Source organism: Monodon monoceros, unplaced genomic scaffold (assembly GCF_005190385.1).
Source record: "Monodon monoceros isolate NGI ecotype Baffin Bay Population unplaced genomic scaffold, NGI_Narwhal_1 Super_Scaffold_3, whole genome shotgun sequence".
Taxonomy (NCBI): Eukaryota; Metazoa; Chordata; class Mammalia; order Artiodactyla; family Monodontidae; genus Monodon; species Monodon monoceros.
In genome coordinates this window covers 37,545,349-37,560,271 of record NW_021703780.1, presented here as the reverse complement: position 1 = coordinate 37,560,271, position 14,923 = coordinate 37,545,349, and the positions used below count along the sequence as shown (strand labels likewise).

At 48.6% G+C, this 14,923-nt stretch overlaps 1 protein-coding gene across 3 annotated transcripts in view; it reads right to left on the bottom strand.

Moving 5' to 3' along the window:
- Nucleotides 1-14,923, bottom strand: part of CPNE5 (copine 5) — a 90,775-nt gene that overhangs the window by 28,475 nt on the left and 47,377 nt on the right. For all 3 annotated transcript variants that reach the window (XM_029244005.1, XM_029244004.1, XM_029244002.1), the window contains one exon: nucleotides 3,875-3,978. In XM_029244005.1, coding sequence (XP_029099838.1) covers nucleotides 3,875-3,978 — 104 coding nt within the window. The remainder of the gene's footprint in view (nucleotides 1-3,874; nucleotides 3,979-14,923) is intronic.

The window sequence follows — 14,923 nt, the reverse complement described above, 5'->3', positions numbered from 1 at the left end:
TTTCACTCAACTGTCATCTCTTTGACATGAACACCTGCCCTGAGAACCATTATCTAAAATTTATAGCCCCCTGGTCCCCTGACTCTGAGATATCCTAGTCCCTTTCCATACTGCTTTTTCCATCCCATCTGTAACCATTTGACATTTGACATGGTCTGTCTTTCTCCTTATTTCTTTCATAGTCTGTCACTAAAATGTAAGCTCCATAAGGGCAAGGGTTTGTCTTCCTTGTTCACTGGTATATCTCTAGTGCCCAGAATAGCACCTGGCACTTAGTAAGGTGTTCATGTAATATTTTTTTCAGAATGAACTAATGAATAAATGTATTTCTCAGAGGAGAGTTTCCATAGTTCTCACTGGCATTTCAAGCCAGTGAAATTAAAGCCCCTGGCTTAGATGATCTCTAAGACCCTTTCAGCTCTTGTAGTCTGAATCCATGAGCTTGCTTTGCAAACTAAAAGTGCAGAATTGGCTTAACCCCAGCTGGGCCCCGATCCAGCGCCCCTGCCCACTCCCCATGCCGTGCCTGACTGGCCCCGCCATGGAAGCCTGCCCTGCCACGTGGAGGGGCAGCGAGAAGCCAGAGAGGAGCTCAGGGCAGGGGCTGTCCCCATGAGATTTCCCAGCATCCACCCCAGCTACCTCCTGGCTTGGAAAGGTCACCCAGGAAGGTGCCTGGGCACCGCCCATACCCACACAGCCTGTGCCATTTCTTCTCTGGCAATTTTCAAGTCAAAATGTCATTCCTGTCACCATGGCTCAGCGTTTCTCTTCTGTGCTCCTTCTCGCCCACCCACTGGAGTGTGAGGTACATGTGGGAGACCTCCCCACACACTCCAGAGCTGGTGATGGGGACAGGAATGGGGACAGGGAAAGGAGGGGCCACAGCTGCCCATGGCTGGGGCAGTAGGTCGGGCAGGAAGAGGAGCCTGGACTGGGGGAGATGGCAGGAGCAGCAACTGGTGGTGAAGGGAGGGAGGTTCACACCCTGCAGAAGCCCTAACCTCCCACCTGCAACAGTCGCACAGACCTGCTGTGGACCCTCCCCGTCTCCCCACCTCTTTGGAACCACTGCCTTCTCTAGCTCCTCTCGCTTGCCAGCCAAACTGCCTGACCAAGTCTTCTAAGCTATTAGCCTCATTTCCTCCCTAGGTATTTCTTCCTGAGCCCTGTGTGGTCTGTTTTCTGCTTCAGACTCTTGCCTGAAACCACTTTCTTTAAACTCCCCCAACCCCCCCCCTTTGCCATCACTAAATCCACAGGCCCCTCGATCCCCTGATGTACTTGCCGTGGGGGACAAGGCCCTAGTGTGGAAATGGTCCCTGCAGTCATCTCCCAGCTCAACTCAATTCATTTCAACACACACTCAGGACGTGGCCGTGGGGTGAGGGTGTGAACCAATGGGGTCAGACAGATGTGGGCTCCGGTCCCAGGACCACTACCTCCAGCTGTGCAGCCCTGGGCAAGTGACTGAGCTTCCCAAAGAACTGTAACTAACGCTGCCAGACCCTGTTCTAATAACCCGAATTAACTCATTTAATCCTCACGGCTTCCCTGGGAGGGAGGTGTTATGATTCTCCCCATCACACACGCCAAGAAACTGAAACGCAGAGGGTAGGGCCCCACTGTCCAGAATGGTAGCCACTAGCCTCACGTGGCTATTTACATTTAAATTAACTAAAATGAAATGAAATAAAAAATTCAGTTCCTCTGTCACACTAGCCCCTTTCAAGGGCTCAGCAGCTATACGTGGCTGATGGCGGCCATAAGGGACAGTGAGATACAGAACATCTCCACCATCACATAAAGTTCCATTCAGTTAGACACTTGCCTAAAATTACAGAGTTAATGATTGGCAGCGACTGGCCGAGCCCGGCTCTCCATCACCACATTCTTGCTCCCAGACCAGTGATTCTGATTGAAGAAGACAAGGTATGTGCAGTGCCAGGAGCACGGGTGCTCCGTGGATGCTTCCTGCCCTTTTCCCTTCTGGCGTGGCAGGCCTGACATTTCACTCCCTGTGGTCCCTCTGGATCGGCTTCTCCAGCTGCCCTTGGTGTCCCCTCACCCCAGAAAGATCCAGCCCATGCTTCAAGTGAAACTCGCCCCCAAATAAACCCCCATCGCCTGCCCCATCTGACCAGCTCCTTTGCCATTTTCAACAGTCTGGGTTCCCTGCAGCTCGTCTGCCAGGGAGGGGGCGGTGGGCAGTCCCCACCCAAGTTCTGCAGAGCCAGGTCTTGCCCTGCCCTTTTGCCCATGTCCTCCCCTCCCTGCCTCCTCCCCTGCATTTCCACAGCTCGCCTGGCGCAGCACCTCCCACCTGTTCACCACGTCAGTCACGAGTCTCTCCCTCTCCCCCGCCCCCTCCCCACCCAACCTACACACCGCTCTGCTAGAATAATCATTGGCAAACACTCTGCAACATGTCCATCTCCTGTTCCACAACCCAAATCCCTCCCTCCTGCTGGCCAGTCAGCCCTCGCCGCTGAGACAAGCCCTGGGGCGGCCCCTGCCCTCCTTTCTGGAGGGGACTTGCATGGACATTTCCACGGGCACCCAGAACATTACTCAGACCTTTTCTTCCCTCCCTCAAATCAAGTCAAAGTCAACAAGAATTATTTAAAGAAATCCTGCTAAGAGTCCTACGGTGAGACAAAGGATCCTTTTGTTATGCAAATTATCGTACCTAATTTCCCTTGTTTTGTACGCTCGTTTAAAGATCAGTTGTCCCTTCAACTGAAACATACTTCCTCCCTGCTGCTGCCCTGCCCCCCAACACACACACACACGCACGCACGCACGCGCACACGCACACACCCAGAATTTCAGATTCTAGGGGACTTAGCGAGGCCTCCCTGCCCTCTGTTCAGGGCACACTTGCTTTGCACACACTGTTTCTCTAGCCTGTTATTCTTCCCTGCTCCTCCCCCCACCCCCAAACCCCAAACCCCAAACCCCGTGGACCCATTTTTTTCCTCTCCTTCAAAACCTTCTTCCTAGTTCCCTTCTCCAGCAGCGTTTCTCTAATTAACCTCCCTGGCCCCATCGCTTCCTCATTCTGCAGAATCCCAGCTAAGCTGCAGCCTTCCAGAGCTGTGGTGCTTAGAGACCATGGGGACCACCTAATCTAACCAGATCATTTTACTGACGAGAAAACAGGCCCAGAGAGGTGGCATACTTGTCTAGGGTCACAGAGCGGGTTGGAAAAGAGGACTTACGTCCCAAGACCCTCAACCTAGAATCTGTCCCTCTGTGTACATCACTGACCTCTTACATTGCCCAATGAGTTGTCTTTCCATCATATTGTGGGTGGCTTCCAGATTAGGGAGAGAAGAGAAGGAAATGGGGGCTTCAAAGATGGGAGGGATTTTGAATGAAGCCTGGGGCCAAGGGGGGAAAGGGGTCCAGATTTGCCATGCTAAGTAGGAATTAGTGGGGGGAATATGTGTAGTGGGGTGTTAGGAAGGCTGTGCGTGAGCGAGGACAAGGCTTAGAGATGTGGACTGATGCATGTGGAAGAAGGAATAGACTATCAGAGGGGCCCCTCATTCCTTCCCTAGCCCTGTTTTTGCCCGCTCCCTCCATCTCTGACATGCCCAGCGCCAGCCATTTAGTAATGACCCTCAGAATGGCACTGTGGGCTTGCAGTCTGCCCCTTATCCCCCACCAGCCCCATCTGTGTGGCCAGGGTACTACCTTGGAGCCCCTGACTTCCACCCAGAGCCCCTGCCCTCTCTAGAGCAGGGGCCTCAGGGCAGCAGCAGGAGGAGATGGCCCAAGCCACCCCCGCCCGGCAAGTCACCACGGTCCATCCCTCCCCCCAAAGCCCATGCCCCCAAAAGTGGGGGTGAAGCATTGCCGGAGAACTCACGTTCCATCCTCGTTGCTTCTATAGAACACCAAGAAGGGGTCAGACTTCCCAAAGAAATCTTTCTTGTCCAGCTTGTTGGCACAGAACTGCATTGTGGCGACATCCTGGTGGGAAGGAGGGAGAAGAGGGGTGTGAGGCACAGAAGGCTGGAGGGGGACCCCGTCCCTACGGGGACACAGCCCCAGGGCCTGGGGATTCTGGGCGCCAAGCCAGTTAGAAAGGACAGCAGCTCACACTGCCCCGCACCACGTGCCAAGCCCTGAGCTAACACTTAGGAGGGTCTCATTTCATCTTCAAACAACCCCACCCGGCAGGTCTGGTGGAGCAGCCGGGCAGTGAAGCAGGTGGATTCTGGAGCCGGCTGCCCCAGTTTGAATCCTGGCTCTACCACTTTGTAGCTGTGTGACCAGGCAAGGGAGGTAACCTCTCAGAGCCTCAGTTTCCCCTCTGTAACATGGGGCTGATTGCAGTACACACTTCAAAGGGCTGTGGTGAGGGCTGAATGAGATCAAGTGTGCGAAGTCTGGAGCAGAGTGCAGGCACGTCACCCACTCGGTCAAGGTTCATGCACAAGGTATCATCACTATTGTACTGAGTGGCTCAGAGAGAGGTGCAATGACTAACTCAAGCCACTCTGAGCTTGGTCACCTAACCCCAAGCCCTAACCCCAAGCCCTCGCTGGCCACATCGCCTCACTCCCTTACATGACTGTATAGCTCCTAGAGGACATTCAAGTTTAAGTATCACTTTCACATGCACTGACTCACAAGAGGCTCATCTAACTCTGAGGTAGCTATAGCTGGACCATGACCCCCCCATTTTACAGCTGAGGAGCCTAAAGCTCAGAGCAGGGAGCAACCCCTACCAGTTTATCAAACAGAGCCCTGGGTTTCTGACTCCCCTGACTAGTTCACGGCTTTGGCTGACCCAGACCTAACACTCAACCCAAGAGCATAAGGAAGGTACCAGGCCTAGTGAGAATCGGTTGACCTCTCCTCTCACATGGCTCCTAGCCCCTCAGCTCGCTGCAGCCAGCAGGGCACTGGGCAGAGATGCCCCCGTGTCCTCCTCTTTGCCCATCCCCGTGTGGTCTCTTCAACCTGAAAGCTCTGCATCCCGACAAATCAGCTGCCAACTGGCCAGAGCTCAAGGCTCTGTCAATAGTCCCTGGGGCCTGGCCTGGCCCTTGAGGGAAGCAAGGGAGGAAGCAAGCCACCCAGCTCTCACGCTGCCCGCTTCCTCCCAGTGGCGAAGAGGGTCTCTGGAGATCAGTGTCCTACAGCCCAGTGAGGACCAAAATGGTGGCAGGGATGAAGATGCAACCTCTCACAGCTTGAAGGACATGGTCAAAGGTTGGGGCAGTGGGTACGATATAATGGTTAAGAATATGGTCTCTGGAGCCAGGCTGCCTGCTTCCGTTCCATCCCCTTACTAGCTGTGTGACCTAGGGCAAGTTACTCACCCTCTCTGTGCTCAGTTTCCTCATCTGTAAAATGGGGGTACAGGCAAGGCCTACCTCATAGGCTTGTGAGAATGAAATGAGTTAATTGAGTACAGCGCTGAGAACAGTATATTGCACACACTAAGTACTATGTGTGTACAAGTTATGATGATTTGGATATTTCTCCCCTCCCCCCGCCCACTGTGTGTGGTCTCTGTCCCTGCCCCACTCCCACCTCTACCACCTCATATGCCTTCCCTCAAGGACATCTGACAACAGCAAACAGAGCATCCCTCCATTCACTTGCTCATTCATTCATTCAACAAACATGTATTAGATACCATCTGTGTGGGCCTGTCACCGAACTCAGTGCTTTACAGCCTTATCATATTTAGCCCTCAGAATAATCCTTTGTTGCTTTTTACAAATGAGGACGCTGGGGGTTGGGGGAGCTAGGTAACCTGCCCAAGATCACCAGCTGGCAACTGGTGGAGCAGAAATTCAACATGTATGAACTCAACATGATTTCAAAGTCATGCCTCTTCCAGCACAGAGCACACTATAGTTCATGAGACCCGCTTCCCTGTATCTTTAGAGTCGCTGATTTCTTCTGACTCGGGTCAGGGCTGGATTTGGGTTAGCCTGGGCTGAGAGGGTCTCCTGAAGGGAGGCCCTGAGGGGCAGTGCTGGGGCACAGTGGCCAGCACACGGAGGCGCCCAGGTAATGATGGCTTTTATCATGTCCCTCAGCATCGCCCACCTGAGAGGGACAAGGAGGCCGGATTGAGGGCTTCCAAGGCCTAGAAGCCCCAGGAATCTGAGAGCCTCCTGAGAAATCTAGGACTTCAGATCTGGAATAGAGAATGGCTGACTTACCGAGCACTTACTCGATGCCAGGTGCTGTGTTAAGCCTTCTCTTTACATACATTATTTCACTGAATCCTCATTATAACAGTATGAAGTAACTCCTCTAGTCTCCCAGTTTACAGATGAGGAAACTGAGGCTTTTAGAGGTCGTCCAAGATCACACAGTGATGGTAACAAAGGCAGTTAGACTTCAGGGCTTTCCCTCACACCCTCCCAGAAAGATCTCTAGCCTTCTAAGTCCATCCCCAGCAGTCACTATCTTTCCCCAGGAGAAAGTTCCAATCCCATCCCATGCTGGATGGAGGGAGCACTTTAAATGCCTCCCTGGGGAGTTTCATCCCAAGGCCTAGAAAGAGGAGGAAGCCTAGGACCTGGTAGGCTCCTCCCGGCACTGGCTATATAATTTGTGGGACCCAGTAAAAAGGGAAAATGTGAGGTCCTTTGTTCAAAGAGTATTAAGAGATTTCAAGACTGTAACAGCAGAGCATTAAACCAAGAGCAGGTCCTGTGTGACTGAACAGATCACATGCCCATAAAGTGGGCCCTGGCTCCTCCCCATGGATGGAACCATCAGCGGCATCAGAAAACAGACCAGACTTTGCTGAGTAGGAGCCCCAGCAAGGAATGCAAAGCTCTGAGTTCTAGTTTGTCCCAGCAGTCCTTCAAGCCCTCTGAGCCTGTTTCCTCATCTATAAAGTGATGCACTGGGCAGGATGATCACCACTGTCCTTTTCAGCTGGGCGGTTTAGGTTTTGGTGCTGATGCCACAGGGAGCGTACTGGGAAAGGGGCGGCATCTGGGGAAGGCTGGCGCTCAGGGGACAGTCTGGGAATCCAGGATCCCTCCAGCATAGCTTGGTGGTTATCACAGTGACCTCTCCCACATCTGGAGGTCACCTGTGTGACACCTTCACCTGAATGAATACAGGCAAGCTGCACATGACACCTATACTGGTTGACTACGAAATACACACATATATCTGAAACAACCAAAACAGATGCCACAAAATCCAGAGGCAAAGCTCTTGTTTTTCCTTCCTAGGAGGACCCCTGCGGGCCCTGCAAGATCAGGGAGGGGAGGGGGAATATCAGAAAAATATTAGTGCAGAACTTAATAGACCCTAACTTCCAGGACTATTTAGTGCTCCACTGGGAGGGCCATGGTCCCAGCACAGCACCTGACAGAGAGAACAGTACAAAGGAGCCACAGACACCTGGTTGGAACCCCAGCTCTGCCATCTACTAGCTGAGCAGCCTGGGGCAAGCAATTTAACCTAAGTCTTGGTATTCTCCTCTGGAAAAATGGAGTAATAATGCCCCCTGTGAGACTGTTGGGAAGACCAAGGGAGATGATATATGTTAAGTACCAGTCCACAGTGCCCAGCATAGAACAGCTAAAAGAATAGAAGCCAACACTCGCCAAGTGCCATCTACTCCCGGGCTGACCCATATGGAATTGCCAATGTTCAACTCGTGTTTATCTACGATAACTACAATCGTTATTCCCATTTTAAAGCTGAGGAGACTGAGGCACAGAGAAGTTAATACCCTTTCCTGAAGCTACAAATCTTAGTAAGAGGAGAAGCTTGGATTGAAACAAGACAGTCTGGCTCCAAAGATTAATAACTGAGATTCCAAATGATGACCCCGAATCATCAAGATAAGTTGAATTATGTTTTGTAGCCTCAGTTTGAGAAGTCAGAGAAGTGTGAAATCCATTTTAGAAAAGTCTGCTCTATGCAAGCTAGCTAAAAAAAAAAAAGACTGACTCTGAAATTCATCTAACTGGAAACATCCACCAGTGAGCCACATCTCATTCCCCCACCCCACCCCCATGGCAAATATGTGTGAGGCATTGCTGGGAGCTTATTTTGTTCTTCAACCTGATCTGCCTTCCCTATTGCCACCCAGACCCAGAAACATTCGCCAAAAGTCCATTATGATAAACTATATGGGGCCATTGTCAAATCCGTGGGCATAAGACAGAACTTCAGAGAGCTTTCTAGGCTATAACCAAGGCAAGGTTCCTCCCTAATGGGTGTGTGGCCCATGGGGAGCCTGTGAGACAAGGAGCATGGAGCTGCTTGGGGACTTGCTTTTGAAGGTGCTTCTGGGTTATGTCAATAGTCCTATTTACTATGCTTCAACTGTTCCCCTTAAATAAGGGTTAATGAATGAATCAACCCTTGATATACATGTGACCCCAGGAAGAGGCTAGGGAAGCGGCAATAAAATGCACTGGGCCAGCAGGATCAGGGAGCAGCAAATTCTGGCTGAGGGTCAGAGGTCCTGCTGTTTGACATTCTCAGCCTGGCAGTGGGGCTCTCTGAACACATGATATGCCTGTCCCAAACCAGAAGCATCTCTGGAATCAACTGCAGAGATGATAAAACAGCTCCCGCAATATATAATTTTCTGCAATTTCTGCCTTTTCACCCTATCTTTTAAAAAAACATATTAAGTTCTTCTAAAACAGCAGGATTGCCTCAATTTGCATCTTTCCGCATGTTAATCAGGCTGCTTGGGAGACCACAGCAAACAGCCTTTCTCTCTGGGATGGTGGCCTGGCCCACTCTAGCATGTTAGGCCTCCCTGACCCAGGTGGTCAGCAAGTGGGCTGAAGGCTGGGAGAGGGTAGCAACACCCCCGGGGGTTGGGGGTGGAGAATGGAAGGCTGCTCTGGCTTGGGTCTTGCTGGCAGCCCCCAGGATCAGAGCAAGGATAAGGCAAGTGTAAAATTTAAGGGACTCCAAAAATCTCAATAATCAAAGATTTTAATGAGATTTTTTTTTAAAGATTTTTTTGATGTGGACCATTTTTAAAGTCTTTATTGAATGTTACAATATTGCTTCTGTTTTATGTTTTGGTGTTTTGGCTGCGAGCCATGTGGGATCTTAGCTCCCCCACCAGGGATCAAACTCGCACCCCCCGCATTGGAAGGTGAAGTCTCAAACACTGGACTGCCAGGGAAGTCCCTAATGCGATATTTTAAAAAATCAAAATCAATGCAAAAATCCATGATACATAAAATATCAAAAATCTGAATAAAGCCATTTTACAGATGAAGAAACTGAGGCACAGAGAGGTCAAGTAACCTGCCCAGGGTCACAGAGCTCGTAAGCAATGGCATTTGGTCTGGATCCAGAGCCCAAGTTCTAACCACTTTGCCCTACTGCTCACATGCTGTACCCTAAGAAGCACTTTTAAATAGATGGTGGAACCATGGTGACATTTACTGTCTTCTCTTTAATATTTGCTGCATTGTCCAAATTTCCTGGAATTAGTACATTGCCTTTTTTAGTCTGAAAATAGAAGACATTGATTAAAAAGAAAAAAACCTATATGGGAAAAGGATCCGAAAAAAGAATCGATATATATATATGTATCACTGAATCACTTTGTCGTACACCTGAAACTAACACAATATTGTAAATCAACTATACCCCAATATAAAATAAAAATTAAAGTAAAAAATAAAAATAAAGAATCATTAGCCACAACTCTGAAATTTAGCATTCCCGTAGGGAGAAACACAACTCAGAGCTGGGGGTGATTCCGTGACCAGTGACCTTCAGAAGGGCTTCTGCATTCATAGAGGGGCCCAGAGCCCCGGCCTGCCTGGGGTGTAGGCATTCAGGGATAGAAGCAAAGACTCCATAGGCTAGAGTTTATTCTAATGCAGATGGTGAGTATTAAAGTTGGTCTAGGAGGCTAGGCCTGTCGCTACACATTGACGGGAATAACCACCTTGAGGTCAAGCTGGTTTTTCTCTCCTGTCTTAATGACTGACTTCTCAAGCAATCCAATCAGTTGTGTAACTGTTGATTTGGTCATTCAGAGGCTGAATACTCCAGATTGACCATTTTTCCTCCTGCTCATTGAGCCTGTGTGTCTGGCATACTAACCAAAATCCATCAACTAAAGTTCAAAGAAAAATGGAACAATTCAGCTATGAGGATGTTCACTGCAGTAATAAGTATACTGTTTCCTTTAAGAGAATAGCTTTAATAAATTATGGCCCATCCATAAACAGAAAAATGATATACAGCTATTAAAAATGTCTTCCAAGAATATCTAGTGACATGGGAAAATAAATCTGGTTACCATATTCTACTAATTATAAGAAAAAACTATATATTTGTACGCCCAGAAAAAAAGCCTTGGAGGAAATGCATCAAATCACATCAACAGTGATTATCTCTTGATGTTGATGTTTCTATTCTTTGTATTTTCCAACTGTCTGTTAGAAACATGTTATTTTTCTAGCATCAGGAAAAGTGTTTTTGTTTTGTTTTCTTTCATTCTGTTTTTTTTTTAACCAGAAAGATAATTTCTAAGACCAAAACATTACAAATTAACTTTTTTAAAAGGTGATGTCTGAATCCTGATCATTTATCATGAAGGACGCTTACACTTGTGCTGGCCACACACACATTTTTCCCAAACATCAACCTGCATATTCTGACACTCAGAAAACCTTCACCACTACCCCCCACTTCACCTTACCTCTTTCTTCCTACCTTTCTCCCTCCGTCCCAGGACTCTTCCTGAGCCTCCCATATAAAGACACTGGGCTCTCTCTGAAGTTTGTCTTTAGAACAATGAGAGTTCTGACTTTAACAGGATTCAAAGCTAAGCTCCCCGGCCACAAGGTCCCACACAACCTGGCCTCCACACTCACCCACACCCTTGCCTCTCTGATGTCACTCATCACTCTTTTCCTGCTCCTGGGCCTTTGCAAGAGCTAACCTCTTTGCCTGGATCCATCTCCCCCCAGGTAGCTGCAAGGGCTCACTGCCTCACCTGTATGTATTTTGGAATAGTGTATAGTATATCCATGAATTTTCCTTCAAGATACTAAAGAGTGCTATAAAATATTTGTTATAAAAAAGAGGCGGGGGGCTTCCCTGGTGGTGCAGTGGTTAAGAATCCTCCTGCCAATGCAGGGGACACGGGTTCGTGCCCCGGTCCGGGAAGATCCCACGTGCCGCGGAGCGGCTAGGCCTGTGAGCCACAACTACTGAGCCTGCGTGTCTGGAGCCTGTGCTCCGCAATGGGAAAGGCCGCGACAGTGAGAGGCCTGCGCATCGCGATGAAGAGTGGCCCCCGCTCGCCGCAACTGGAGAAAGCCCTTGCACAGAAACGAAGACCCAATACAGCCATAAATAAATAAATAAGTAAGTAAGTAAGTAAGTAAATGTATTAAAAAAAAAAAGAGGCTGGGTTGAGGACCACTGCTGTGCTGTGATTGCTGGTTGGCAATTTCTGTCTCTCTCTCTCATACTAAATTGGAAACTCTGGGAGGGCATGAACTGAGCCAAAGCATATCTGATGAAATGAAATGAATGAATACACGAGCAGGCTGGTGATACCTAAAAGGGGCGGGGGAGGGGCAGCTGCAGTGTGAAGCTTTGACTCCCTTGGCTTGTGAGAGGTGAGCCACACTTTTGCCAGTGTGTACAGGGACCTGACTGGGAGGCAGTTAGAATGTGCATCCGGCCAGGATCTCCTGGCTCTAGAGCAAGGCTGGTCTGGGTGGCTGGCAGCCCTAAGGGTAGCTAAGGGTCTGGGGAGGGGAAGGCAAGGAGCTATCTGCTCCCTGCACCCGCAACACCCCACTGCCTCTCTCCAGAAGCCCAGCCACTCACCATGCCTGCTAAAGGCTACTGGCCTGACAAAGACCACAGCCCACAGCTGTTCCATGTACCATGAAGACTCGGGACTTCCCTGGGTGAGGGAAACACTCCCTGAACCAAGGCTTGGGCTAGAATCCTGCAATCTTAGGCAGGTCACTTCATCTGCATCTGTGCACTGGGTTACTCACACCCACCCAGCCCTGAGCCCCATGGTGACAATCAAATAGACTGTTAACATGAGAGTCTTGGTCAACTGTGAGGACTATGCAAATACTGCTCAGTATTACACGGAAAAATCATTGTTTTACTGATGAGCATAATGAACTCTTGGGTCATTCAGAGCCCCTTCAGGAGATTAACTCGTCATCGTCAATATCAAGTATCACTGAATAATATTTTGGATCAAATTCGGATTGTTGGAACTTTCTTGGTATTTAAATTCCAGATGAGAAGGGCTTTTCTATAACCCATCAAAGCATGCTGGTGACCCGCTGGAGTCTACTCTAATCTTTTGCTGGTCCCTGCCCGCCCACACCATCCCCATGGATGAAGGGAGGGTTTGTCTGCTTTGGCAGAATATATCCATTTGAGCAGGAAGCCCTGCTCTGGTGAAAAACCATCTCTCAGACTCCACCCTCTTCCTTTGATCCTCCTACTGAATGCTGGAACGACAGAAGCAAAGCCGTTCAGATGTAATTATTTTAATTCAGCCAGATGCTGGGAATTAGTCTCTTTTCCTTGCAAGTATTCTAGGGAAAGACAGAACTCAGCCAAAGATGCCCCAAAAGAAAAGGAGCTGACAATATCAAGAGGAAGGGAGGGAGCCCCCCCCAACCCCCACTTGCTCTGAAACAGCTTAAATCAAAGAAACTGCTGTCATCCCTGGATGAAGGCGGGGAAGGGAGGAGTGGGGGAGGAGGAGGCAGAGCCTAAGGGGTATTAAACCCAGACTGTTTACCAATCCTGGAAAAGTAGACCAATAACAGCACCCAGCATTGTCTAGAGCTTTAGAATTTCCAAAGCAATTTCACTTGCATTACTTTATTTAATTATAAACTAGGGAGGAAGTCACCAACTGAGTTATAAGCATGGGGGCAAACTGAATCTAGGCTTCAGGGAATTCAGATTCAACCTTTCCCAGACACCCACTAGGAGCCCGGCCCCTGCTAGGCACAGTCACCTTCACAATCTCCTTTAATCCTCACAGCCACCCAATCAGCCCCAGCATACATGTGGGGAAACTGAGGCTCAGGAAGCTTGAACAGAAGCTCTAGTCTACGCATCAGCTGCATTCCCTGCCTTGCTGGGACTCTAACAGCGTTGAGGTCGCCCGCCAGCACATATAGGCGTAGGAGTTTGCATCATCACCTGCTTCTAGACATTTGGTTTGTGCTTCCTATTCATTCAGTCACAGATTCACAAAAGAACCCCTGTGATCACCTGCTGCACGCCACGCCCTCTACTGGGTGTATAGGAGGGGGAGGTTTGGTCCTGCGGTCAAGTTCCTCCAGACCCACTGAGGTAAACAGACAAGTAGAGAAACCAGATTGAGCAATTGTGTTTGAGATGATTTGGTCATTGTTATACTGCCCTAATACTTTCCTGTCCTAACAATTCTGTGTCTTATTCTCCAACTGGAAGGCCCTGAAAGCAGAGTTTGGGGCACTACAGCCTAGTCATTAAAGACCCTGGCTCTAGGACCAGACTGCCTGGGCTCACATCTCTTCTACTCAGTGGCTGTGTGACCTTGGGCAGGTCCCTTAACCTCTCTGTAAAATGAGAACCATATACATCAGATATTATAATACATCATTCTACGGATTACATTACATATTATAATACATCAGATAAATAAACTGATGCTATATACCACTTAGCACAGTGTGTGTCTCAGAATAATCGCTCAATTAATATTGGCTAACAATTTATACCTCCATACATACAAGTAGTTCTCAAAGTATGGACCAGGAACCCCCAAGGGAGTCCACGAGGCCAAAACTATTTTCATAATAATGCTGATAAGACATGGAGTTTTCTAGAAGTTATCCAACAGTGATATCATAACAGATTGACTGCAGAAGCTGATATGAAAATCCAGCTCTTCTGTTAAGCCAGACGTTAAAGTGATTTTTTAAAATATAAAGCAAAGCAGTCTTCTCAATAAATGAATTTTATTTTGGAAAATATAGTTATTTTTCAAAAAAGATGTTACTTCTGTTAACCTATAATGGGTTAAACTATTGTTATTTTTAAATGAATTAATACATAATTTAAATTTCTTTTTTTTTTTTTTTTTTTTTTTGCACCGTGCTGCCGCATATGGGATCTCAATTCCCCAACCAGGGATTGAACCTGCGCCCCTACAGTGGAAGCACGGAGTCTTAACCACTGGACTGCCAGGGAAGTCCCTCAATTTTAACTTCTAATATGGTAAATGCTGATAGCTAATGGATACAATAGTTATACTGCCTTCCCAGGAAGGTCAGAAAATGCTGTTTCTCCTCATCCCTCCCAGGCCCTCTAATCTGAGCTGGATCCAGCCCCATAGGAAGCTGAGTTCCCAGGTTACCCCAGAATTGGACTTGTGCTCACACTGTCGCTGTCTCCTCCTTTTCTCCTTATGACCCTCTATGTTCTCACCTGTGGCTCCTAATTAACCTAAGGGGCATGCAAGCCTGGGTAGTTTAGGGGAATAAGCCTGGGTTTCAGAATCAGGCTGACCTGGATTAGAACCCTGGCTCTACCACTTATTGTCCTTGAACAGGTGACTAGCCTCTCTGAACCTCACTTTCCTCATCCATAAAATGGGAATAACAATGGTTACCCTACCTCTTAGGATTGTTGTCAGAAGTAGTGATAACATGTAAAATGCCCAGACATTGATAGACAGAAACTATCACCATTACTGCATTTTATCAGCATTATTAGCTATTGGGTCCCCTGAGCCCCTTCTTGGGTGCTCAGCTACCTGCCAGCTGTCCCCATCTCCTTCTTTTCCACAGTCCCACAGAAGAAGCAAAACCAAGGGCTGCCTAGGATTGCAGACTCTGGCTTCCCAACACACACACACACACACACACACACACACACACACACACACACACAC